Below are 26,546 nucleotides of genomic sequence, written 5' to 3'. Positions count from 1 at the left end.
TAAACAGAAAAAAAACTAATCCAGGACTGTATGTCTAAAATAACATCCCAATTTGATATTAAAATTTTAATGCAGTTCTCAAAGAACAAAAATGCTGAATCCATGCTATTACAAAACTATTTTAGATCAGCAAGATGTTTTAAAGAAAGTATTATTGGACAATTGTGAAATTAAGATGTATCTGTTGCCTTGCTTTTACACAAACGTAGGCTTTTGTATAAATAGTCATATCAACAACTAAAATGTTGATCACATTTTTATTTCTTGGTTGAGTTTCCTGAACAAAACAAATAGTCTTTTCCAGTCAATTGTTCACAATAAGTAGCACTTAACAGGTAACTCTTTTTCAAGCTAAGAATTGCTTTGTGTTAAATCTTTCACTTTGTCCATATTGTGATCAATTGCTCCGCTTAGAAACTGTAACCAGCTGCTCTCTGATTCAGGACACACGTGACTGGATCTATGCCAAACAAAAAAATTGATCATAATATTGTTGACCCACACAATACAGAAAAATTTTCATTTTGAACAAAATACCTACATGTCCCAGGTTTAAAAAATATAAATTCCAAAGATATTGCCAGGACTTGAGGAACTGAGATACGGGAAAAAGTTTAAATAAGTTCAGACTTAATTCCCTGGAGCATAGAAGAATGAGGGGAGATTTGATAGAGGTATACAAAATTATTATGGGTACAGTTAGAATAAATGCAAGTAGGCTTTTTCCACCAAAGTGAGAAAGACATGGGTTAAGGATGAAGGAGGAAATGTTTAAAGGGAACATGAGGGGGATCTTCTTTAAGCAGAGAGTAGTGAGGGCGTGGAAAAAGCTGTCAGGTGAAGAAGTGAATGTGGGCTCAATTTTGACATTTAAGAAACATTTGGATCGGTAAATAGATGGGAGGGGTAGGGATGGTTGCGGTCTAGGACTAGGCAGAATGATAGCTGGGCATGAATAAGATGGGCTGAAGGGCTTGTTTCTAAGATGTGGTGTTCTATGGTTCTAAATTAGATCAATATTGTTCTAACACCATTGCATTGCCAAATTATGCCTCAATGATCAATAACCACATTATAATGTTGTTTGCCAAATCGAAATATTTGCTGATTAATTTTCCACTGTCACTCAGCAGTTCTATCTTATCAGCTAATTATAAAGGTAATTTTTAAAGTTGATAGGAAAAGGTTATGGGAAAGATGCCTGATCAAATTGCAGGTATAATTCTTGCAAGAATAAGTGTATGATTTGTTGCTACAAGTTTTTAATCCCTCCAAATTAAACATTACTTCTTAGGGCAGCATGGTTGATGTAGTGGTTAGGGCAATGCCTTTACAGCGCCAGTGATCGGGACCGGGGTTCAAATTCCGTGCTGTCTGTAAGGAGTTGGTACGTTCTCCCCGGTTTCCTCCCACTGTTCGAAACATACTGGGTGTGTACACTAATTGGGAATAAATTGGGTGGCACAGACTCCTGGGCTGAAATGGCTTGCTACTGTGCTGTATGTCTAAATTTTTTTAAATTAAAATTTAAAATTCTCACAGTACTAAGAATTTCATCCTTCAAGAACAAGCAGAGCACAGACCACACAATATAGTCAGAAAAAAAATTAATTGTCTTAGAACATGGGATGAGACCACACAATTTTAATTGATTGATAACATATTTCTTACTGCATCTTAATTTAAATTGAAGTTTTTCAAGCACATCTTGATGCATTATGAAAAGTGAAATCTTCCTGTCCCACAAGTAATTAATCACCAGTATCACATTTTCTTATTTTTACATCTTTTAACAGCCCTCTGAAATCTTAATTCACGCTTTGCTGGATTACAGCTGAAATTTCTACTTGCTTTGACTATTCTGACACTTCAAGCCATCCAGAAAAATACACCCTCTGAACCTCTGTTCAGGCCATCTTCTTCCATCTCCTCCAGCCTTGCATTCTCATTAACATCTTCCAGTTCTTATTTCTCTCTGTTTACTAATTATACTTTGCCACTCTTCCAGCCAAATTATCTCAGTTTTTTTTAAATAAAGTCCACTTTAACCTCGGCACCTTTCAATGTTGGTGCCCAGTGTCTATGTTCCACCCCAACCCTATTCTCTTGAGGAGAGTGACCATGTGTTGTCCCACATTTGTTCTACTACCTCATCCATTCAACAGATTCAACACTTTCATTGGAAACCCAATCTCATTGAATGAAACAAATTAATGATGTTGTTATTTGAGAAAAATGAACTGGAAATGGAAATGTTAAAGATGCAATTCCATAGTAAAATATTTAACTTACTTAGTTATTTCCAGAGCTTTCTTTAAGACAGAAGCAAGGCTTTCAGCCTGAAATATGAAAAAAAATCTGAAAACATTTCATTTAAAATAATATTCCAATATCTGTATAGAAAATCTACATTTCCAATCGATTATCCAAGGCCATCATATATTAAGCTCCGACAGCATAACACAATTCATATGATGACCGAGACAACAGCAGGTCATGAATGAATAGAAGAAATGCAATTCTGGCTATTCTGAATTTTGTTTGATACCTTTTGTTGATCAGGAAATCTTTAAAAAAAATCAAAACTTACACTGTTAGAGAACAATGGTCTGAACACAATGTTTAAAAGATTCAGGTTCAATTATATTAGCAACCTTTGTCCTGATATTATTTTGTGTGTCTGGATGCAGTACACAGAATTAGCAAAGTCTGTCTGCAGTTTGCATTCAGCTGATTATGTTCAAAACATTCTGCTCAGCTCAAAACATCCCAGAATCCAAAGAAGAAAAAATACAACTAATAAACCAGTGTGGACTTGAACAAAACCAGTCCCTCCTCAATATTCACCAACCTTATAGATCTATTATAGGTATGTACATCCATTTTTTTTTTAGGTAAAAGATGCATAAAACAGAAAAAGTTGCTCCTACAACAGTATCTGGGATTATATCCTCACCATTTTATTATTGTTTTCATCACAAAATCAAAATACAGTAAAACCCGGGTATCTGGAATTCAAGCAACTGGCAATAAAAAAGTAAATTAACAAAAATTAAAAAAATAAGAAGAAAATAACAGGTAAAAAAATACAAAAGCTTAAAATTATAAAAATAAATGTTCTCTGGTGAAAATGGGAGCAAATATTCAACCAGCAGAGTGCCTTGGCCATAATTTCCTCATAGCAGCTGTTTGAAATCAAGTTTTGTGAAATACCAATGGCATCACCAGGATGAAGAGCTGGTCGATGCCGCTCACTGTTGGGGTGACTCTCTTAAAGTGTCTCCTTACACCCACTTAGTAGGAGTTGCCAAGTTTAAAGGCTCTATCTGTAAACTTGTGGGAGTGGGATTCATTAACTGTTCTGTTATTTTTCATCTTTCAGACAGTTCCATGAAGGGGAACCTGCAAATGCTGGAACGTTTAAATTTTTCAAATAATGTTGTTGAAAATAAAATGCTTTAAGGTTTATATATTCATGCAAGTGAAGTTTGTTAGGTGTAAATAGTACAAAATAGTATTTTTGTATTTTGTCTTTTAAACGGTTTATTCTTAATACATTTGCATTAGTAAGGCATCGTAAAAGTAAGACTCAAGCAACCGGAAAATACATTGATCTACCATCTACCAAATCCCCATAAGTGCCTGATACCAGGGGTTTTACTGTACAAAAGAGAATTTCTTGCCATCCACAACTTCATCCTGTTTAAAGTCAGAACCAATAGCTTAATATTAAATAAAAACTAAAAATTTTGGAAATATTTCACAGATCCAGCAGAAGTTCTTTACTTTTGTGTAAGAACCTTGTATTATTTCAAGATGCAGGATGATACTCACATTCATTTGGACAGTGATATAACTCATTGGAGGATAAAGACTCAAGGCCAATTCATCAACGCTATAAAAATTGGAAAAAAAGTTAAAACAGTTGCTTCAAACATTAAAATAATTAACATGAATATAGTGTTTGCACACCAATCAAAATATTAGTTAAACTTCTATGTTGAATCATTTATAACATTTTTAATCACGAATTAACAACAATTCATTTCAAACAGTATCCAAAGTAAATTTAATTGATTATGTATTCTCAAACTGTAATCAATGTTGTTAAGCAAACAAGGTGAATTATGCTACAAAATTGACTGAAAAGTAAACAGTCAAGTAAACTGATATAATTAGTTTTTGCCAAATTAGTTGATGGATAAATAATGGTTTGGACATTTGTTATTTATCAGACAGGGGCAATAGTTTTTTTAAAATTCTCTGAGCAGGCAGCAGAACCTCAATTGTAATAACTCATTTGAATGGTGCCACTTTTATCATAGCTGCATGAGGTAACTGTATGAAGAAGGAATCACCAGAAATCATAAAAACTGGGAAAATAGGTAATGTGGTTGGCATTGGGCTACACATAAAAGACAAGGATGATGGGAAATTAGGCTTATGCAGTAAAAGGTAACACCAGAATTCATGGTTGGGAATGTAGTGTCAAAATTCTTAGGTTTAGTGATGAAATTGCCAGTGAAAGAAAATATGAGTTCATGAAGTCAACAAGGATATTTGCGCTTCAGTGCATACAAATGACTCAGCATAGGGCACTTCTCTGCAGACAAAATCTTATCTGCAAGATTTCAGACAAGACCAGTACAAATCAGTAACTAATGGATGGTCACCATTCCTGAAGAAAATCAGGGTATGGTAAAGTTGTTAAAATAGGATGTGAGCATTGTACCTATTTGTAACAAGAGTACTACAAGATGCTGGAAGGTTGTTCAGGTTTTAGTGTATTCAGGTTTGTACTTGAGCAATGTATACTGTATCCAGAATTAACCAACTTGTTAATGAATCTCAATGGTATATGTGCTTTCTGTGTGTAGTCTTAGTCTGAACAATAAGTAACCAATCGGATCCCATGTGAAAGCTAGACACAAGTAAGGGCAAACATAAAAACTTCCTTTAAACTGCACTTTCTGAACCAGCGGCAAGTGGTAACAGTCAAGTGCATTATGCTTCCAGAATGTTCATCGCAATCCCAAATAAAACATCAAAGAGATTTACAAGCAGACAATAGCCAAAATTTGATGATACAAGATGGAAAATAATAGAAGATAAATGGTGATGCAAAGTAAAAGACTGGTTAGGCCATAACACGAGTATTGTATTGACTTGCTGAGCAACTTGAGAAAGGATATGAATATGCTAGAAGATGCACAAAAGTTTTACTAGTTCCAAGGATAAGGAATTTCAGCTCTAAGCTAACACTGCAGAAGCTGGGGAGTTATTCTTAAACTAAAAGGCCAAGAGGAGATTTGATTGTGATCAGACTGGCTTGAAGAGGATAACTAGAGGAGAGCTGTTCCCTTCAATGGATATGCCCATTATGCCCATACAGATTTAACATTTTGGCCAAAAGATAAAAGGAGGAAAGCTGTTGAAACAAATTTAGCATTTAATAAGATTAGTTATAAAGTATTGCAGCACGGAAATAAAGGTAAAGGATCCATTATTGTCACATAATATACATTTAGAATGTAACATACATGAAATTCTTTTACTTGGTCTACCATAAGGAAGACAGAGTCGCCACTTTGTCCTGCACCCTTCACAGAAATGAGGCACCAGCAATGAACAAACTCACAACCCCTGGTTTACGAGACTATTGCTCTAACCACTGAACTATCAGAGCCTAGGATCTTCAGCTCACCAAATCCTCACCAATCATCAACCAGCCACTATTACATTTTATTCTGCCCACGAACCCACCAATACCTGCCTTGGATTCTATCACTCACCTATACACAAGAGGAAATTTACAGAGGCCAACTAATCTAACTGCAAGTTTTTAGAATGTGGGAGGAATCAACAGCAGTTGGGGTTAGCTCACACATCAACAGGGAGAATATGCAAATACCATACAGATAGAATGGAGCTTAGAGTTAAATTTAAAGGAGTTGAGAAGTGGAAGCTATGCAACTATGGCATCCAGATCTGAAAAACAGGTTCTGTATCTGTGGGTGTGGTGGAAAGCAAGCTAAATCTTTCAAAAGGGAATTGAATAGACAAGATGAGGGAGATTACTTTGTAAAACAAGAAGGAACAACCTGCTCTCCTAGGGAGCAATCTAGATTGCATGGGCAGAATGGCCAATTGTGCTTTTATGGTCTATAATTCAATGAAAACTAGAATAAACGGGCAGCTAGATGGGGCACATGATTGGAAGATGGTGGCAGACTTAAGCCAGAGGCTCTGCTTCCCAAATAAAATCAGGGAAACCAAACTCGGACCAAATCTTGAGCTGTGGTCGGCTTCACTCTGTTTATATAATCAAGCTTAGAGTGCCCTTGGAGGATGAAGTGGAGGAGGCTGATGAGTGCAAGAAATTGAGGTACCTGGAGCTTGCAGGTGATGAGCAGCAATGTGGGTGGAAGGTAAGGATCCAACCAGTTGAAGTCGGCTGCAGAGGATTTGTACCCACATCGACATCAAGGCTGCTCCGGGAGTTGGGAGCGTGAGGAAAGATACCGCTACAAGCAGTCAAAGATCTCTCCAGAGCTGCTGAAAAGGGTAGTCAGTGGCTCTGGATGAGGAGCAAGGATTCCTCCTGGGAACCAAAGTGAGTGAATGGCATCTAGGGGGTGAGCCCGGGACACCGGATTTCACTGCTGAACCCTCTGGAGGTGTCATGGGTCTATCAGCAAAACACTGAGGAAGGATGGTGCCCACTTGAGCCCAGAAGATGCCAACATTCACTTGGTTACCTCACAGAGTCTAGGCTGCAAGTTTCAGGAGTGCATCTAGTCCTACATAACACCATAATTTATGATGAGAAATTTCATTTCACCTCAGCAAAGTTCTTAAGTTATTTTCAAAGGCGAAACTGCTCATGTAAGCAAACCTTTGGTTAATATATCCAGCCATACACCTTACAACATAGAATAAGATGTGTGCTTGGGTCAAAAGTTAAAAACATCATGATAATGGACAATCTAAACCTACCTTGACTCTATACCTGGTCTAATTTATTAAATTCAAAATATTGTTTTGTGTGCAGATGAAATGCAAATATTGAGCAACAAACCAAGCACATGGTAATATGATTCAAATTATCCTGACCTAAAAATAATCCACTGAGTGGAAGATGTGCAATGTGTTCCAATTTATCTTCATACATTTTATTGGAGTATATGCCTAAACTGAGCCAAGAATCAGGTTCTGTCAGACAAGGCCTCCATCTTGTATTTATCCTTTCCTTGCCACCTGTGTCAATAAAAGCACTATACACTTTCTTGTTTTACCTCATACAGAAATTGAATTCAGCAATTAAAAAACTACCTGGGACTAATTTCACTTGTAATGTCACACAGGTCATCCAACTGTGTAATACTTTGCGACGAATCCACCCTTCCGTGAGTTTTAACAGCTCCAGAGACTTTTCTCAAACATGCTTTGGCTGCTTTCAGCAGTGCTAAGCAAGGGGCCATGACCTGTTTGTCTTCTTCTGACCAGTAAGTGTCTCGATTTTCTCGCAAGTGTGAATCATCATCTTCAAAAATGTCACTGAATGGATCTGCATCCTCTGTTTGTTGAGCCTGCCAATCACAAATACCCAATTAGACAGATGTTACAAATGCGTCTTTTCTCAGTTAATGTCTGGTCAGATATAATTCATTGGTCAAAGCATTTATCCACAAATACTGACTATTTAATTTGTGATCATAAAATTCAATGAACAAGTAACATGATGCCAATATAAATATGCAACTTGTACTTTTTCCGGATGTGATGAAGGGGAGAGATATGTTTAAGAATAAATCAAGTTAAATTTCACCAATATCTGTCTTGGATTCTGCCACTCACCCATACAAGAGGCAATTTACAGAGGCCAATTAATCTACCAACCTGCAAGTTTTTAGTAATGTGGGAGGAAACAAAGGCAGCTGGGGGAAACTTACCCAGTCACGGGGAGAATGTGCAAATATCACACAGACAGCGCTAAAGATTAGGACTAAATTTAAAGCAGCTGAGAAGCAGCAGCTAAGTAACTGTGGCATCCAGATCTGGAAAACAGATATCTTTAGGCGTGGTGGAAACAAAGCTTTTCAATAGGTAATTGAATAGGCAAGCTGAGGGAGATTATTTTGCAGAAAAACTTGCTCAGTCAGAAAAAGGCAAATCAGAATAATGGAGCAAAACAAAACAGCGTGAGTCCGTTGAAATATATTGTTTAGCAACAGCATGACAGATGCAAATATTGCTATAAATTACTTCAAAAAAAAAACAGAGCGAAATGAACGAAGTGATGGAATTCTGTGACTCATTGTCCATTCAGAAATCTGGTGGCAGAGGGGAAGACTGTTTTTGTACCATTGGGTGTTTGTCTTCAGCCTCCTGTACCTCCTTCTGGAGGTAGAAGTGTGAAAAGGGCATGGGCATGGGTGGTGAGGGTCCTCAAGGATAGAGACTGCTATCTTGAGACACTACTTCTTGTAGATGTGCTCGATGGAGCGGAGACATGATGGCGATGTCTGAGTTCTGTGGTCTTTTCTTGTCCTGTACATTGGCGTCTCCATACCAGACAGTGATGTAACACTCAGAATGCTCTCCAAGGTACACCTGTAGAAATTTGCAAGAGTCTTTGGTGACATTCTGAATCTCTTCAAACTCCTCATGAAGTGTAGTGAGCCTTCTTCGTGATTGCATCAACATGGAGGCCCCAGGATAGATATTCAGGGATGATGACACCCAGGAATTTGAAGTTCTAACCCTTTCCACTGCTGACCCCTTAAGGAGGACTCATTTAAATTCTCCTGATTTCCCCCTCCTGAAGTCCATAATCAGTTCAATAGTTAATGGTGAGTGCAAGGTCATTGTGACACTACTCAACCAACTGATCGATCTCTCCTGAATGCTTCCACATTGCCATCTATATTTCTGCCGAGGAAGAGTGGTGTCATCTGCAAATTTATAGATGGCATCTGAAAGATTAGTCCTTACTGCCATCAAGTGTTCAAAATCAGAAGCTCAGAGATCAACTCGATACTACATTCTTGACAGCAGTTCAAGTCAACTCAGTATCACGTTGAATTTTTTGTCCCACAAGTTTTCGATGAAAACTAATGCAACTAATTAACTCCCATTCAGAAGATACAAAAGTGGATAATCCTCTCAAAGTCCTAGAAGTCAAGGGACATTGGTGATCTGGTTAAGAAGAGGAGGGAGGTGTATAGCAAATATAGGCAACAAGGAGCTAATGAGGGACTTGAATACAGAAAATGCAAGAAAATACTCAAGGAGGAAATCAGGAAGGTAAAAGGAAGACATGAGGTTGCTATGGCAGATAATGTGAAGGTAAACCCAAAGAGTTTCTACAAGTACATTAAGAGAAAAAGGATACTAAGGGACAAAATTGGTCCTCTAGAGGATCAGCATGGTCAACTATCTGTGGAGCCTCACATCAGTGGGGAGATCTTAAACAGTTTTTTTTTGCATCAGTATTTACTCAGGAAATTGATATAGTGCACAAGGAAGGAAGGAAGGAAGGGAAACAAACAGAAGTGTCACAAAACAAAAATAAACATAGATAAAACCCACGGGCCGGATAGGATTATTCCTTCAGACTTTGAGTGTAGAAATTTTAGGGGCCCTGGCAGATTTATTCAAAATGTCCTTAGCCATAGGTGAGGTGCTAGAGGACTAGATGTTGTCTGTCCCATTGTTTAAAAACGTCTCCAAATTTAAACCAGGTAATAGGCTGGTGAGCTTGACATCAGAAGTAGGTAAATTAGTGGAAGATAGGATATATACATATTTGGACAGCCATGGGCTGATTAAGGACAGTCAGCATGGCTTTGTGTGTGGTGGGTCGTGTTTAATGAATCTTGTAGAGTTTTTCAAAGCTACCAAGAAGGTAGATAAAGGAAAAGCTGCTGATGTTATCTATAAAAGCCTTTGACAAAGTTCCACATGGGAGGTTAGTTCAGAAGGTTAAGACACAAGGTATCCATGGAGAGGTTGTAAACTGGATTTGAAATTGGCTATGTAGGAGAAAATTGGCTGTGTGGGAGAAAACAGTGGATGGTTGCTTCTCAGACTAGAGGCCTGTGACTAGTGGTGTGCCTCAGGGATCTGTGTTGGGACCATTGTTGTTTGTTGTCTATATCAGTGATCTGGATGATAATGTGTTAAATTGGATCAGCAAGTTTGCTGATTACACAAAGATAGGAGGTGTGATGGACAGTGAGGAAGATTCTTGATGCTTGCAGTGGGATCTGGAATAACTGGAAGAATAGGCCAAAAAATGGCAGATGGAGTTTAATGCAGATAAGTGTGAGGTGTTGCATTTTGGAAGGGAAAACCAAGTAGGACTTGCACATTAAATAGTAGGGCACTGAGGAGTGCAGAAAAGCAAAGATATCTGGGAATAGAGATACATTGTTGCCTGAGGGTGGCTTTGCAAATGGCCAAGAAAGGCCATATTTGCTGTAGCATTTTGAATGATGATACTTGGACAAGCACAATTGTAAAAGGAATCAGGATAGAAAGTGCATAATTCGAGATGAGAGTGCATATTGAGAGATGGCAGGACATATTAGCCAGTGGTTAAAAATATACAGGATACACAATTTTATAAACAAAAGCACAAAATAGAAAGGGAAGGACTGCAAGCTAAAGCTCATGTAACATTGGTAAGATCAGTCAGATAGAACTCAAGAAACTTGCACTTTAGAGCTATAGAAAAGACCCAGGGATGGTGCAAAAATTTACTAAAATGATAGTGAATTTGAAAATTCTGAACAAATGTGGGAATCTATTGCCTTTAAAACAGAGCAACTAAAGGAAGCATGATAAACATGGTCAGAGTATTAATGGTTTGATGCATTAAGGAACAAAAATCTATTTCATATGACAGAAAGCTCAGTAATCCAAGTTCAAATTTTTAAATAATAGGGAAAAGATTTATCAAGAATACATTGTCTGGAATGATGTGGAAGCAGTTCAGTAATAATATTTAACATAGTTCGCAAAAAAAAAATGACAGGACCATTCAACAACTCTTTTTAGTTAATCAAATGGAACAAAATAGGACCCATTATGGAATAACAGGGACAATCTGTACACGAGATCCCAATTATACCTTCTGATTACAAGTTAATACTATTCAAAGGAAAGACACATTTTCACTGGAGAAAAGAGTAAGAAATTGGAGGGACTCAGGCAGCAACCGTGAAGAGAAATGGTCAGTTTTGAGATTGAAAGAGGAGAAAAGGGGGCTGGAGATGATTAACTATTGGGCAAATGGAGGTGGAGAGACATTTAGAGGAAGAGACCACTGGGGCAGTGTATGAGTGGGAAGGTTTGAGAGGAAAGTGAGAATGGAATCAGGTGAAGGACAGATGGAAACAATGGAACTGGATTTGGAGTGGCGGGCGGGGGTTGGGGTGGTGTTTACTTAAAATTGGAAATCATCCACTTTTTTCTCAAATTTCCTCCTTCCCAAAGTAGTCTCCTTGAAAAATAATTCTGATCCAAACCATTGAGTGACCACTTCTCTCCATGGATGACTCCCACTTCGCTGAATCCCTCTGGTTTTTTTAAATTCCAGCATCAGCACTTTTTATGTCTTTTGTAAGTGGAGAATTCAGTGAAAAGGTAGGTGAAGGTCTAGTACAGTTCCAGCTTGAAACAGTGACCATTCTTTTTCTCTCACCCCTTGAGTTCCTTCAGCAGGTTGTTTTTTTGCTCCAATTTCCAGTATCTGCAGTTTCTCATGTGTTCCCAGAGGTACTTGATGTCTTGGCATTGTTAAACGTGGATCAATGTCCTAGACTGGTTAGAATTTAAAGGAGTCAAGGAAGTGATTGTTTGTGCTCTGACACAGATTTTTTAATCTTCAATGGCCACAACTGGAGATCCAGATGACTGGAGGTAGACGTGAAACATTTTATAAAAGAGTAAAACCTGGCAACTCCAGACTTGCAAGCCTAACATCAGTAGGAGGGAAGATACTAGAAAAATATTTAAAAGAAAAGGATAAATGACGACTTGGGAAGGAAATTACAAAACACACAGAGCAAACTTGGTTTTGTCAAAGGCAAATCCTGCCTGATCATCTTGAGTGAATTCTTGAAAGAAACTAAGACAGAGCAGTAGATATGAATTACATTAATGACATTGAGGCCTTTGACAAGCTCTCACATAGGTGATTGGTTCAAAAGTTTAGAGGGACAAAGGGAGATCAGAGTTCATGTCTATAGATCCTTGAAGATGGTTGAAGAAGATAGACAATGTGGTTAAGGCCTTCATTTTTAGACCATTGAACATAGAAGTCAGGAGGTAGTTGAAGCACTCTGTACAGTTCTTCTTACCAAGATATAGGAAGAGCAAGATCGTATTTGAGAAGGTACTGAGGAGATTCAACAGGATGTTACTTGGAGTGGAGCAGTTCAGTTATGAAGAAGGACTGGAGAAGTTAGATCTTTTCTCCCTGGTGCAGAGTAGGTTAAAAGCACATATAAAATTATTAAGGGTATAGATAGGGTACACTGCAGGAAACTTTTCCTCATATCAGAGATAGGTCAAGCACAAGGAGGCAAGGAGGAGAGAGACCTTCACCTCAAAAGTGCAAGTACCTGGACTGCAATGCCTAAGTTGCTGATTGCATTTTAGAAATTAAACAAGTCTACAGACACCGGATGAAATGAACACTTGAATTAATAGAGGGCTATGGACCAAGAATTGGGCAATGTTGTTCATATGGAAGAATGTCCACTGGTTGGCAGGTATGAGTTGGGCTAAATGGCCTGCTTCCATGCTGTATAAATTTATGATTAAATTAATTTTAGTTTATTTATAACATGCAAACAGGCCAAAAGCCCACTGGTACAGTCCAGCATTCATCTTACAACAAAGTAACAAATGCAAGTACATTTATTCACATTATTTTCATATACCGCAAATACTCGTGTAAAAGTCAAATTTTGGACCCAATTTTTTTTATTGTTAAATTTAGGGAGTCAAGTATTACATGGATACTACTTTTGAGGGGCTGAAATTCACACAAGAATCCAAACTACCAAATCAGTAGCAGAAGTCCAAATGATAACCAAACAAATAAAGAACAAGAACACAATGAATTAAAGTAGTAATACAGTCTGCGCATCAAAACACACATCCTACCATGGGGAAGATCAAGACCATAGTAAGTATCTGCATAGTCAGAGGTGTTGGGAGCTCCAATGAGCAGGCAGATGGGGCCAGGCTCCACGTTAGATGCATCGGGAACTCTAATGGGCAGATGGCCAGGACTGAGGCAACGGTTAGTGTTAAGACGCATCAGGAGCTCCAATGGGCGGGTGACCGGGATTGAGAGGATCTGCACCCAAGGTGTCAAGAGATACGATGGGCAGGAGGCCAAGGCCGAAGTACGAGTTCATGATCAAAGCGTCGGGAGTTCCGGCCAGCCAGCAGCCAGGGCTGAGGTAAGAGACTGGGATTGACTTTTATAGATTTAGGTAAACTTCCAAATTTTTTGGCCAAAGGTTGGGGGGGTGGGGGGGGGGGAGGGGCACCTTTTCTATGGTATCGAATTTTACTCAAGTATATATGATACCCTTCAACTCCTTTTCCTTCATACATGTATCCAATCTAATCTTTGCCATGATTCTGCCTCAATTGCTAATCCCGAAATACAATCAGACTCAACGTTCTATCACCAATTCTAATTTTTTTCCTGTCAACTCCAATTCATTTCAACATTGTAATTTTAAACTTTACTGTGTTCCACAGTACTGAGCAATGTTCCAGTAAAAATACATCAAATTCTCCAGATAATAGTGGTCATTCAGATAGTATTCTAATAAATCTGCCTATTCCTTCTACATCCTTAATATCCTGAAGAAATATCCTGAACTCCTCCAAATGAAAAAGTTTAATACATCTTTATTTCAAAATATGTTTTATATTCTATTAGACTCTGCACCTGTTTCATTTCCTCCAAAGCATCTTCTACAATAGTAGAGTAAGAAGACATCAGTGATAGAACTGCTTCATGGTTATCTGTGGAGAAGTATGAAATAAATCAATTTGCCATACACTTTGGTTCAATTAAGCCAAACAAATCTGACATATTGCACTCATAATCAAAAGGTATTACAATGCTATGCTACAATGCTATTACTGGCAAAAACATGCATAAATAATAATCTCACAATGCTCAAAATTTAAGTCGAAGTATCTGAACAATGGTGAAACCAATGTTATATAATGTTACAAATCCAGTACATGTGCTTAACTGTTCCCTATTCTTACAAGAGAAAGAATAAAGTATCAATGTACTGACAATAACCACACCAGCAGTGCGAGTATTAGACAGCTTTAATAAACTAATATGTACACTAAGAGGTCGTGTCTCTCTGCAAAACGAACCTGGAAGGTGAAACTCTAGCTCTGGACTGCTTTATCTACAAGGTCAACGGGATGATCCCTGGTGGCCTAGTGGTGTAATTACATCACCAGAATCAACACAGCAGCAAAAATATAAATTGCTAAATATACAGATGCTTGCCATAGGGCATTGTCTGATGGATCAAGGTACCCAATGTGCCCAGCAGTTTTAACCTATCCTTGAAACAAAATTTCCATTCAAATTGTTGGCCACACTGATAAAACATCAACACCCTGGTCGTCAGCTGCATAGAATAAAAATGTGTTTTTTTACAGAGATAGGGATTATGGAAACTATGATAGAGTAATACTATTCACATAAATTATGTTAAATATCAAGATTCAGCCAACATATACATAAAGCTCATGCAATGAATAAGTGCCAATAAAGCAAATGCTGTTTTTTCTTGACTACTATTTTCCATTTCCCTTCTTCACATGCAGAATATTTTCATTATTCAATCAGAAATATCTTGGAGAAAATGGAGAAACAATGCAGATAGTAATTTAAAATAATATTTACCTTTTGGTATCTTAGATAAATGGTCACAAGCTTCCCAGACTCCACCTGTGGATGTCAATTGATCCTGTGACAAACTGAAACCAAAAAAAAATTCACTAACATATCAGGGAAAAGTACAATTTATGGCAGAACACTATTAGAACCAACATAGTGTCCAAAAAGGTATCAAATCTATTTTACCAAGAGATCCCTCAACATAATTATAGAGGATGTCAGTACAAAAGCCTGAATAAGGCAAATCTTTATGGAATTGAAAGCATTAACACATGCACTTTTGAGAATATTCTCCAAAGTTACACATGGATATCTCAATGCAATCCTTTTCTGATATATTTTACATACATTGTTCAGTGACAAAACTTAAAATACTAAGGACATGTAAGTTTCACATTTCCAGTAATATTTGAGATTTTTGAAAATTATAGATGAGGAGACAAGCAAAGCTTGTGGTTCAGCAAATCTCACAACCTTATCAATGCAAATAGAAATGCATTCCTTAAAAGACTGTTTTTGAAAAGTAAAAGAGCTAGATCTTGTTGAGTGACATGATACAAAATACCTCCATGTAGGCTAGTTTCAAAATGCTCTCTCTGCACTCTCTCCACTTCTCATCCTCCAACAACACATCTGATGACCAAATTTTCTGAAGTAGCAGATTACAAATCATGGCACGAGACCAGACTTTGCAATGTCAACCTATGTAAAATTTTTTACTTTACTTGAAAGCTCTTTTCCTAATCTCCACCTGCTAAGAAAAACCTAAATACACATTTTGTATTATGCAGGAAATTCACAATGAATAACTTTTCAAATGGCAGTCCATTCTTTAACTAGACATACTTATACCATGCAACCAGTTATATCAGGGTGCACCAAACTGCAGCCTGTTGCTCATTTTTAAGTGGCCAAGAGTGAATTTTAAAAATAGAATATAGCCTGTTAGAACATCATCTCTAACAATAATTTGCACTGCATGTTTCTTCTTTTTACTTCTTTGGCTTGGCTTTGCGGACGAAGATTTATGGAGGGGTAAATGTCCACGTCAGCTGCAGGCTCGTTTGTGGCCGACAAGTCCGATGCGGGACAGGCAGACACGGTTGCAGGGGAAAATTTGTTGGTTGGGGTTGGGTTTTTCCGCCTTTGTCTTTTGTCAGTGAGGTGGGCTCTGCGGTCTTCTTCAAAGGAGGTTGCTGCCCGCCGAACTGAGGCGCCAAGATGCACGGTTTGAGGCGATATTAGCCCACTGGCGGTGGTCAATTTGGCAGGCACCAAGAGATTTCTTTAGGCAGTCCTTGTACCTCTTCTTTGGTGCATCTCTGACACGATGGCCAGTGGAGAGCTCGCCATATAACACGATCTTGGGAAGGCGATGGTCCTCCATTCTGGTAATGCATGTACATTATACTTAATTCTACTAGACCTATCGTTACAAGATTACTCATCGATGAAAATATTTCCCTCAGTTAATTAAACACGGTGGAACCGAAAAGACAGAAAATAGCAAGGGAATGGGAAAAATTTCAGACACAGTGGGAAAATGAATACTTTTTCACAAAGGCAAGGGGAAGTGTGCTTGCATGACTTGTAAAGAATCTGTTAACTTTAACAGCCCATCTTCAGATTTAGACATTCCGTCATAATCATTAAGGTGGACACTTGGCTATGAACTGTATTCACTAAGAATTGTGGAGGAATGTTGGAGACTGCCTTGCCCTTTTTTGATCTTTTCTGTTCTTATTTTGCATCCAGCTTTTTATTTTGCACTGCTTTTTGAATGAGAGTTTTATTGTCATCATTTAAAGAGCAGCAGATACAGAAATGCCCATGGGAATACGTGAGCACATCACTAAAATACTGTAATGTCAACAGTTAAAATGTTCAATAGTGTCGTATAGTTATTTCGATAGAAAGTGATTTTTTTGATAGTACAGGGGTTTTCTGGTCTAACCATGCTTAATATTGTTTGGCCTGTGACTTCTTACATTTTTCTGTAGGTGGCCCACCACCATAAATTTTTAGGCACCCCTGATTTATATGAACACAATGAATGGCTGATAATTCAAAAGCAAAACAGTACATTCTGAGCCTTGTGGCAATTGCCACCTTAATTCCTCATCCCACGCTACCTCTGACCTGCTTGCTTGAAGTTCCTGCCTCATTACAAGCCCCAAAGGGACCTGCAGCAAAAGCAACTCATTCCCTATTGGGGCAGGTTGAAGGTCTTCTGGACAGTATTGAATTGTTTAACTTCCAGTAACTCACTCTGCCAGTGTCAAAATTGGCAATTTCAACTTCACGTCATCCATCTATGATACCAGCTTAAGTTTTTCTCTTTCCATATCACAAGTCTGTCTTACTGGGAACATACCACAGCCCAGCATTTTACTCTCAGGTGTTTGATTTATCACTCCCCATCTCCCGCATTAGTGCATCGACCATTACTCATTTTATCCCTTCTATCCCGTAATTTAAAGCTAACTGGTTTCTCTCTTTTCCAGATCAAAAGTCCTTTAAAATGAAGCATCAACAAGTTCTTTCTCCAGATGCTATCTGACCTGTGTTTCCAACATTTTATTTTTACCAGAATGCTATGGAGATGCAAAAAAAAAGTGCTTCCAGAATTTTAAGATGTCAATGAAAGTTTGTTATTCACACCTTCAGGTTGTCAACACAAATGTAAAGATTTTTTAAAAATTAGAACCTTTGAAGTGGTGTGTTCAGTATCACATTCAACAGCTGAATAACTCCCTCCACTACGTCTATCGTGGCATCTCGAACTAATCGTCGTAAAGTTAAACCTAAAGGTAAAGAGAAACCTCTAATTAAACATCTAACAGCCATATTTAGCCCTTAGTCATTTATTTCCAACCTATTTTTGTATTTTTAGTTGAACAGCACAAGTTACAGAAAAGATATCAACTATGCAGTTAAGTACATTCTAGGTATTTCATCTAAAGCAGTTTTTAAAAGAACGTTTGCTTAGTTAGAAAATACCAGAGTGCATTTTAATTCATGATGCTTTTATTATGTAATCTGATACAGAATTACTCAGAATTTTAAAAAAGCCTATGTCTTATTTAATAGGGTCCCTATTAAGAATGTGCATCAACTTATCAGTCTCTATTGTTGCAAAATTTTAACTGTGAGAAAAATATTCCTCAGTAAGGTGATAAAATATGGCTTAAAGGTTGTATTGTGAAGCTATATTCACAAGTTCCACAGATTTTCAAATTAATCTAAATTATTCACAATTACCAGTATTCTTTGAGAAAATCTAGAACTCAATTTCTGAAAATTGCGCTAACAATCCCTTATCCAATTGTTCCAAATACTCTTGCCCTATGTCTATCCATGAATGTTGGGTGAAAATATGGAATACAAAACTGTTCTCAACAACAAACATACTCAAAATTTTGGTAAGTTATAATAAAGGCAAGCAGCAACTGAGAATGAGTAAAAATCATGGTTTTCAATCTGTAAAGATGTGACTTTAAAGAGGCACCTTCAGACTTGAACTTACCCACTCAACAAGTTTACCCTGCTTAGTTGAGTTGCAAGGATACAATTAATTGAACAATTGCTGTACCCTAATTGCATTTGACGGGCCCTTCTCTTCAATCTTGGCCTAGGGACACTAGACTCCTGATGCATTCACATCCTTGGATTGGAAATTCAAGCAAATTAATTTATCTGTCCTTCAGGGATTATAACAAAAGATCACTAATTTTGTTATGTTGGAATATTCATGAAAGTGTTGCAGTCATGCATTTACCTGCGTTGGGAGTGGCGCTGTTGATGTATTCGAAACGACGTGTGGGAGCAATAGTGCACATGCGCAGGCTAGTTAACCAGTCTACATGCATGGGATGGATCTCAGTCGCAGGAGAGTGAGAGAGTCAGGATCGCCGTGAGTCAATACGGTCAGTGGGGTTTGGCTGGGTGGTGTTTGGGGAGTTGAAGAATGCAGTGCTGTGTCTGAAGAGAATAAAGAAAGTTTGTGCTGAAAGAAATGAGTGAGTGTATTCTTTGTAAACTGATATATCAGGGCAGTTACAAAAGGAAATTGTACTTTAACATAATTATATTGTACAAAGACACAAGTTATTTGTATAGGAGAGATGCAATGAGATACCTATTCTTGTTATTACTGTAGATTACTATCATCTGTGTGCCATTTCTGTAAACCACAGCACCTCTGTCTTTTATTCTGAGCCTTCACAGCAATTACAGAAGAGCTGTTCCACACCAAAAATGATACAACTATGAAACAAGGATCATATGTCTACCTCTTAGATCTACTCACTACAGCATTGGCAACATCCACATGGTTAACTGTAGTATTTTCAGTAACACTTGCCTTGACTCTTGTGTAACCAGTAATACACACTGACTAAATTAAGGACATGCTTCTGAATTTCAGCACTGAGCTTCTGACAGTCCTACAATAGAAAACACAAGTGGATTTTAGCCATACCTCACCAATCGCAGAAATTATAATCTAAATCTTAATCTTTGCACTCACTTGTACAGAGGGCAAGGGTGGCTTTGAAAAAACCAAACTGAGCTTTGTTGCTTCTTGAGATATAGCTTTGAAACACTCATCTAGAAGAAACATATAAGATAAAAGTTATACAATTGTCTGTGAAAATACATACTTGTAAGAGTACCAGCACATGCTAATGAAAAAGCCAGGACCCAAAAATGTCCAAATCTAGATTTAATCTTGGGGTAAAAACATGCACATCACCTTATGTACACCACCTCCCAAAACCATACATCCCCATTCTCAAAAAAGTATATCATAGTATTATATTTACTTTTACAAAGTTGTAAAGTTAAATTATGGGAGACTATTAAAATAACATGACTTAAAATGTTGGTAATCTGCACTCAACTTAAATAACAATCCATTTGCAAACTATTGATTGAAAAATTACATCTTTTCATTTAAAACTAAACTAGCAACACCTTTATAATGCTAAGAAACATTTAGATTCTAGATAGGAATGATAAGTGCATTGATGGGTTTATCAATCAATTTCTTCACAGTTGATTGGCCCAACCTTAATGACCCAATACAACAAAATTTTGGAAGAATAGGTAGTGACAGTTGAGCAAACTAATTTCCACCGCTTTTTTTAAAAAAAATCTCCAACTGTCTGGCTTATACCTGACCAAATTTGTGCAGTAACTGTATAATTTATACCCACAATGTTGAAAATCTAGTTATTTCTAGAAGAAACAAATAGATAAAATTATGAGACCCACAGACCAGCACCAGTACCCAAGCATAAAGTTCTCAGATTCCCTTTTTGATGGGAACAACAGGCAATTTTAAAATTTATCTTCCACAGTATTTCAACTTGTATTTGTGAAGAACACTGAAGGTTCCAAAAACACAACACTATTCATAATCTCCTTCTGCACCTTTACATCAAATACCATACCTAGAGTTTTCCAGAAGAATTGCATGTCAAAATCATCCCATTTCCACGATTCTCCCTCTGTAAAGAGAAAAGTTTAAATAAACGCTGCGTTGGTTTCTCAGAAAGGCACAATAATGCTATTCATACTGTTATCCAATAACATTCAGGAGGCTGAGCTCATCAGCTCACCTCACTATCCTGAGTGCAGAAAGCAACTTAAAAAAATGAGTCAGGGCCCTCACTCTGTCGGAAGAGAATACCTGTTACCTCTTAATACAACAAAGTGCCATCTTACATGACAGGAGCTTCATGATCTCTTTCTCGTTTTACTCTTGTATCCCAAATGAGTCTGTTTTAATTAAACTGCCTATCCCATATGCGGAACAGAAAAAGAGAAAAATAAATGGTAAAGTTTGGTTTAAGTACAGCAACATTTTGATTACAAGAGCTGTCTGATGCCTAAAAATGAGCAGAGCAGCACTGTGAAAAGATGATTCTTCTTTTCTTTGGCTTGGCTTCGCGGACGAAAATTTATGGAGGGGTAAATGTCCCCGTCCGCTGCAGGCTCGTTTGTGGCTGACAAGTCCGATGCGGGACAGGCAGACACGGTTGCAGCGATTGCAAGTGAAAATTGGTTGGTTGGGGTTGGGCGTTGGGTTTTTCCTCCTTTGTCTTTTGTCAGTGAGGTGGGCTCTGCGGTCTTCTTCAAAGGAGGTTGCTGCCCGCCGAACTGTGAGGCGCCAAGATGCACGGTTTGAGGCGCTATCAGCCCACTGGTGGTGGTCAATGTGGCAGGCACCAAGAGATTTCTTTAGGCAGTCTTTGTACCTCTTCTTTGGTGCACCTCTGTCACGGTGGCCAGTGGAGAGCTCGCCATATAACACGATCTTGGGAAGGCGATGGTCCTCCATTCTGGAGATGTGACCTACCCAGCGCAGTTGGATCTTCAGCAGAGTGGATTCGATGCTGTCGGCCTCTGACATCTCGAGTACTTCGATGTTGGAGTTGAAGTCACTCCAATGAATGTTGAGGATGGAGCGGAGACAACGCTGGTGGAAGCGTTCTAGGAGCCATAGGTGATGCCGGTAAAGGACCCATGATTCGGAGCCGAACAGGAGTGTGGGTATGACAACTGCTCTGTATACGCTAATCTTTGTGAGGTTTTTCAGTTGGTTGTTTTTCCAGACTCTTTTGTGTAGTCTTCCAAAGGCGCTATTTGCCTTGGCGAGTCTGTTGTCTATCTCGTTGTCGATCCTTGCATCCGATAAAATGGTGCAGCCAAGATAGGTAAACGGGTTGACCATTTTGAGTTTTGTGTGCCCGATGGAGATGTGGGGGGGATGGTAGTCATGGTGGGGAGCTGGCTGATGGAGGACCTCAGTTTTCTTCAGGCTGACTTCCAGATCAAACATTTTGGCAGTTTCCGCAAAACAGGACGTCAAGCGCTGAAGAGCTGACTCTGAATGGGCAACTAAAGCGGCATCGTCTGCAAAGAGTAGTTCACGGACAAGTTGCTCTTGTGTCTTGGTGTGAGCTTGCAGGCGCCTCAGATTGAAGAGACTGCCATCCGTGCGGTACCGGATGTAAACAGCGTCTTCATTGTTGAGGTCTTTCATGGCTTGTTTCAGCATCATGCTGAAGATTGAAAAGAGGGTTGGTGCGAGAACGCAGCCTTGCTTCACGCCATTGTTAATGGAGAAGGGTTCAGATGCTCATTGCTGTATCTGACCCGACCTTGTTGATGATAGTGATCAGAATATCATCATACACTGATCCAAAGTGTGAAAAATAAATGACTCCCTTTGTTACTTTTCACACTGCATTCCAGCTCCATACAAAAACCACACAAAAATGTGAATCCATTGTAAATGACTTAGCATCATCTTTTTGGTCAAATGTTTTTTTTTTAAAAAACTTTGAAGTCACTACTTCATGAAGTAGCTTACAATTGACAATCCTCTACCACCACTATTAGTCCAGAAATTAGTTTTAACACAGATACAACAATGGTCTTCTCAGTGGACACCAACTGATTTACAAACACAATCCAAGCTTGATCTCACAGTTTTCCCAAAGGAAGATACTAAGGACAATCAAGCTTCTTCCATCCCAGCTCATGGGCACTGGCTCACAAAAAAACTCAAAATCAAACATGCAACTTTAAAAAAAAAAAGTTTCTACAAAATAGAGTCTTTGAAAATTTAGAACCCCATTTAGGGCATCAATATGTCTTCTTTTCTTCTTCTTTGGCTTGGCTTCGTGGACGAAGATTTATGGAGGGGGTAAAAAGTCCACGTCAGCTGCAGGCTCGTTTGTGGCTGACAAGTCCGATGCGGGACAGGCAGACACGGTTGCAGCGGCTGCGGGGGAAAATTGGTTGGTTGGGGTTGGGTTTTTCCTCCTTTGCCTTTTGTCAGTGAGGTACATACAAAAAAAAAACCCTAATCTCCAAACATAATATCCTAAACAATTTTAATCCTTCAGGCAAAAATGAGCACATACATTCCACTGCTGCATATATTTAATAAGGGCACCAAAACGGTGTACCATTCTTCTAAAGTAATGCATAGCCAATACCCCACACAGCAATAACTAAACTTCCTTATTCTGAAACTCCCACAGCTTTCACAATAAGAGCAAATATAAATTTGCCTTTGGATCTGCCTGCTGATTTTTTGCAATTCATTCACGAGAACAGCAGGGTCCCTGTGAACTTTACTCATTTGCAGTCACTCTCCCTTTAGATAATATCCATCCTTTGATTTCTCCTGCTCAAGAGCTTGTTTACATTTGTTATCTGTTTACCGTTCTTTTATTTGTTTACGCTGCGTACAGTTCAATCTTTTTTGCACTAACTGGTAATTCTGCCGCATCCACAGAGGGAAAAGGAATCTCAGGGCTTGTATGTGATGTCACATAGGTACAAGTACGGACGATAAATCTGAAATCCCATCTGTAATCTTCCACATCCCAATACTAAATTTTATTTGCCAGATCTTCAGTCTACATCCTGCTGATGAACCAACACCTTCATTGCAACGTGCCCTCACATTTGGTGCTGATCAAGATTTAAATATCAGCTGACAAGATCATTTCATTTAAATATTGAGCTGCACAATTCTGAAGGAGGTCACTTTAAGGAGGGTGGCACTGCAGGGAGCACTTCAGCAAGGGCATGTACAGATGCCAACAAAACCATGAAGAGATCTGTCCAAAGGAGGGAGATTTTACTTCTACTTACTGACAACGTCCCATGAGATGTGCCTTGAGACCCGGGCCTGGCTTCCTCGAGTAACAGCAGGAGCAGCACCAAGGGCTGTGTGGTGCCTGCCTCGATGGACTCCCAGAACGCAGGCCTTCGCCCTCACCAAGGAGGGTGTGCGTGTTCAACCTGTCTGTGGTGGCCCCGAGCCGAACTGCGGCCACGACCAGGGTCCTGTCCCCGGCCTGGCCCCTCCCTCCCCACCCCCCCCCGGTCGTCAACCGGCTGGAGCTGCCGCGCACTCACCTCGCAGCTGCGACGCCACCTCCCGCAGGCCCTGCACCAGGTTCCGCAGCGGCAGCCGCAAGTGGTCGCCGCTGCACTGAAACGCATCGGACACTTGAGACTGCTGCTCCTCCTCCTCCATCTTGCCTTCACGGTCAGTGGGGGGCGGGGCTTAGCATCGGGGCGGGACGTCGGAGAGGGAGCGAGGGGCGGGGCCGGAGCGGGAGCGAGGGGCGTGACCGGAGCGAGGGGCGGGGCTTAGCATAGGGGCGGGACGTCGGAGAGGGAGCGATGGGCGGGGCTTAGCATCGGGGCGGGGCCGGAGCGGGAGCGAGGGGCGGGACCGGAGCGAGGGGCGGGGCTTAGCATAGGGGAGGAACGTCGGAACGGGGGGGCGAGGGACGGGGCTTAGCATCGGGGCGGGGCCGGAGCGGGAGCGAGGGGCGGGGCTTAGCATAGGGGCGGGACGTCGGAGCGGGGGGCGAGGGGCCAATGACACGGTCTGAGAAGGAGCAGCAAGGAACAGTGACGATGGTCGCGGAGCGGGAAGGGGGTTCGCACGCAGGCGGCGGGCTGCTGGAGACTGGAGTCAACTGTCCTGTACCAGGCTCAAAACTGGCTGAAGGGGTGCCAGGAATCGGGCGGGATGCGAGAGGGTGGTGATTCGGATCTGGAGCTGGCCTCGCCGGTGCTTTGGACTGTGTGGCCAGTTGCCCTAATCCATGGACCCTCGGTGACTCTGGGAATTTCTCGTTCGCTAACTGGAAGAGGTGATAGCGAAGCTGCCTGCCTGACAGCAAACCAAAGGCAATTTCGTGCCATATGTCACTAGGCTTTTTCAGGTGCATTCTACGCTAAGAATGCCCCTGAAGCAGCAGAAGCGGCCCTTTAAATTGCCCTTTAGGTGGCCAGCGTTTAAAGCGCAACGCTGGCCACCTGAAGGACACGGCTGCACAGGAGGCGGCTCTGAGCCCACTCCGGCTCCTGCTCAGTGTCAGCTGGGATCCGCTTTCAGCCAGGTGTATTCAGGTGGCTGGGGGACCCACTGAGCTCAGCTGATTATCCCTCTCGGAGGGTTACGTAGCTCGTCTCAAGAGCGCCTCCTGCACATTAAGGTGGCCTCAAAACAGCCGCATATCGCCTAAACTTGCGGCTTTACATGCGGGGCAATTGGCCACTTGAAAGAGACCCAAAAAATGAATTCTTGATTGGGCTTGGGCAAAGGACTGAGCAGAGTGCACCATTAAAGGATTGCGACGAGGAGAGTTGAATGGATGGAGCTAATAACACTGGACAACATTTTTATTTTCAATATGTTTGCTTCCTGGAAAAAAAATTGAGGATTATGATAGTCAACTTCAAGATGAACACAAATATAATTTCAGATTTGCTGAATCAAGTTGGAGAATCATTAAATTAACCTTCAATGAATTTAGCATGTTTAGTGGCATAATGATGCTGACACATTGTGTTATTTCAACTGACCAAAAAATGTTTTGATGCTGACTTTCGATTGTACTCCGCATCTGATGCCTCTCCTATCAGTGTCCAACGATACTCGGCCACTACTGATGGATTCCAGTTGACTAATTCAGCTTTTCTACAGTCGCAACGTCCTGGTGAAATCTTTCACCATGTTTGTCATTGACGGCACCAAGATCAGCAGGGAAGACATCCAAGTGTGAAGGCAAAAAATGAATTTTCAATGACATGTTGCACTTCATCGTTTTGTAGCTTGAAGTAGACTTAAAATACAACAGGAAACCACAAAAATAGGTTATATCGAAAAAAAAGGTTAGTGGTAGGAACATTGAAGGGTGATTTTCATGATTAGCAGCCCAAAATCTATAAATGCATTCTTCGATCCTCAGTGCAGAATGCACAGATATGCAACCAGGCATAACGCATAGACAAAAGGGTTGAACAGGGAAGACTCAGCAGATGAAAGTTGATTGGGCAATAAAGTTCAACAGTTAAAGACAGAGGAGCAATTGATTGGGCAATCACAAGGGTTGAAAATGAGAGAATCAGCAAAGAGCAGTTGAAGGGCAATTGAGGTCAGGTGACCCAAACACCACTATAAAAGAGGGATTGTGTAGCATTGAGTGAGCAATCATTGTTGGAATGGACTGAGCCAAATTGGTAAGGCTTCAAAGAGAAGAGGCTGGGGAGGTATAGCAGGAGATGAGTAAGAAAGGCCCACCCTGTTCGAGGAACAAAAAGTATACATCGGGTAAGGGCAGGTTTTTGATATCATTTCTTCCCCTCTAGTAATAAACAGTGGGAATGACAGCCAAGGCAGCAAAATGCTCCTCTTGCAGAATGTGGATCATCAGGGAAGCCAGCAGGATCTGACGACTTCATCTCCAAGAAGTGCATCCAGCTGCAGCTCCTGACAAGCTGGGTTAAGGAATTGGAGCTGGAGTTAGATGAACTCTGGATCATTTGAGAGGCAAGGGGGTGATAGACAAGAGTTACAGGAACATTACCACACCTAGGAGGCAGGAAGAGGGTAGATTGGTGACAGGTGAGGGAAAGGGAACTGACAGGCAGGGCACCCCTGCGGCCATTCCCTTCAATAACAGGGATACCATATTGGATACGGTTAGGGGGGACCTATCAGGGACAAGTCATGGCAACCAGGTCTCTGACATTGAGCCTCGTCCTG

The 26,546-nt window shown here is 40.1% G+C and overlaps 1 protein-coding gene across 2 annotated transcripts; it reads right to left on the bottom strand.

Annotated features, from left to right (window-relative positions):
• Positions 1 to 243: 243 nt before the first annotated feature.
• Positions 244 to 24,116, bottom strand: ccndbp1 (cyclin D-type binding-protein 1). Of its 2 annotated transcripts, none has more exons than XM_069884623.1 (11): positions 23,900 to 24,116; positions 20,413 to 20,469; positions 19,488 to 19,567; positions 19,323 to 19,404; positions 17,667 to 17,763; positions 14,966 to 15,039; positions 13,979 to 14,055; positions 7,333 to 7,589; positions 3,835 to 3,895; positions 2,293 to 2,339; positions 244 to 460 (listed from the first exon to the last, which is right to left on the bottom strand). In XM_069884623.1, exons 1-11 carry the CDS (start codon positions 24,018 to 24,020, stop codon positions 352 to 354), a joined length of 1,062 nt encoding a protein of 353 aa, XP_069740724.1. In that variant the 5' UTR covers positions 24,021 to 24,116; the 3' UTR covers positions 244 to 351. The 2 variants fall into 2 exon arrangements, with proteins under 2 accessions (XP_069740724.1, XP_069740725.1); XM_069884624.1 differs by lacking the exon at positions 23,900 to 24,116 and adding an exon at positions 23,633 to 23,820.
• Positions 24,117 to 26,546: the final 2,430 nt, after the last annotated feature.

The sequence above is a fragment of the Narcine bancroftii genome, chromosome 6 (assembly GCF_036971445.1).
Source record: "Narcine bancroftii isolate sNarBan1 chromosome 6, sNarBan1.hap1, whole genome shotgun sequence".
Taxonomy (NCBI): domain Eukaryota; kingdom Metazoa; phylum Chordata; class Chondrichthyes; order Torpediniformes; family Narcinidae; genus Narcine; species Narcine bancroftii.
The sequence above is the reverse complement of the archived record's forward strand: the minus strand, read 5'-3'. Positions and strand labels throughout refer to the sequence as shown.

Bases quoted from the DNA above. Each gene is read 5' to 3' on its own strand.
- ccndbp1 (XM_069884623.1), bottom strand. From the start codon at position 24,020: ATGGAGGAGGAGGAGCAGCAGTCTCAAGTGTCCGATGCGTTTCAGTGC. The intron at 7,590-13,978 runs GTGCAGAGTCTA...TGTGATTGGCAG, and splicing joins CTTTGGAGGAAATGAAACAG to GCTCAACAAACAGAGGATGC. The intron at 3,896-7,332 runs GTAGTTTTTTAA...CAATTTTTATAG, and splicing joins ACAAGTGAAATTAGTCCCAG to CGTTGATGAATTGGCCTTGA.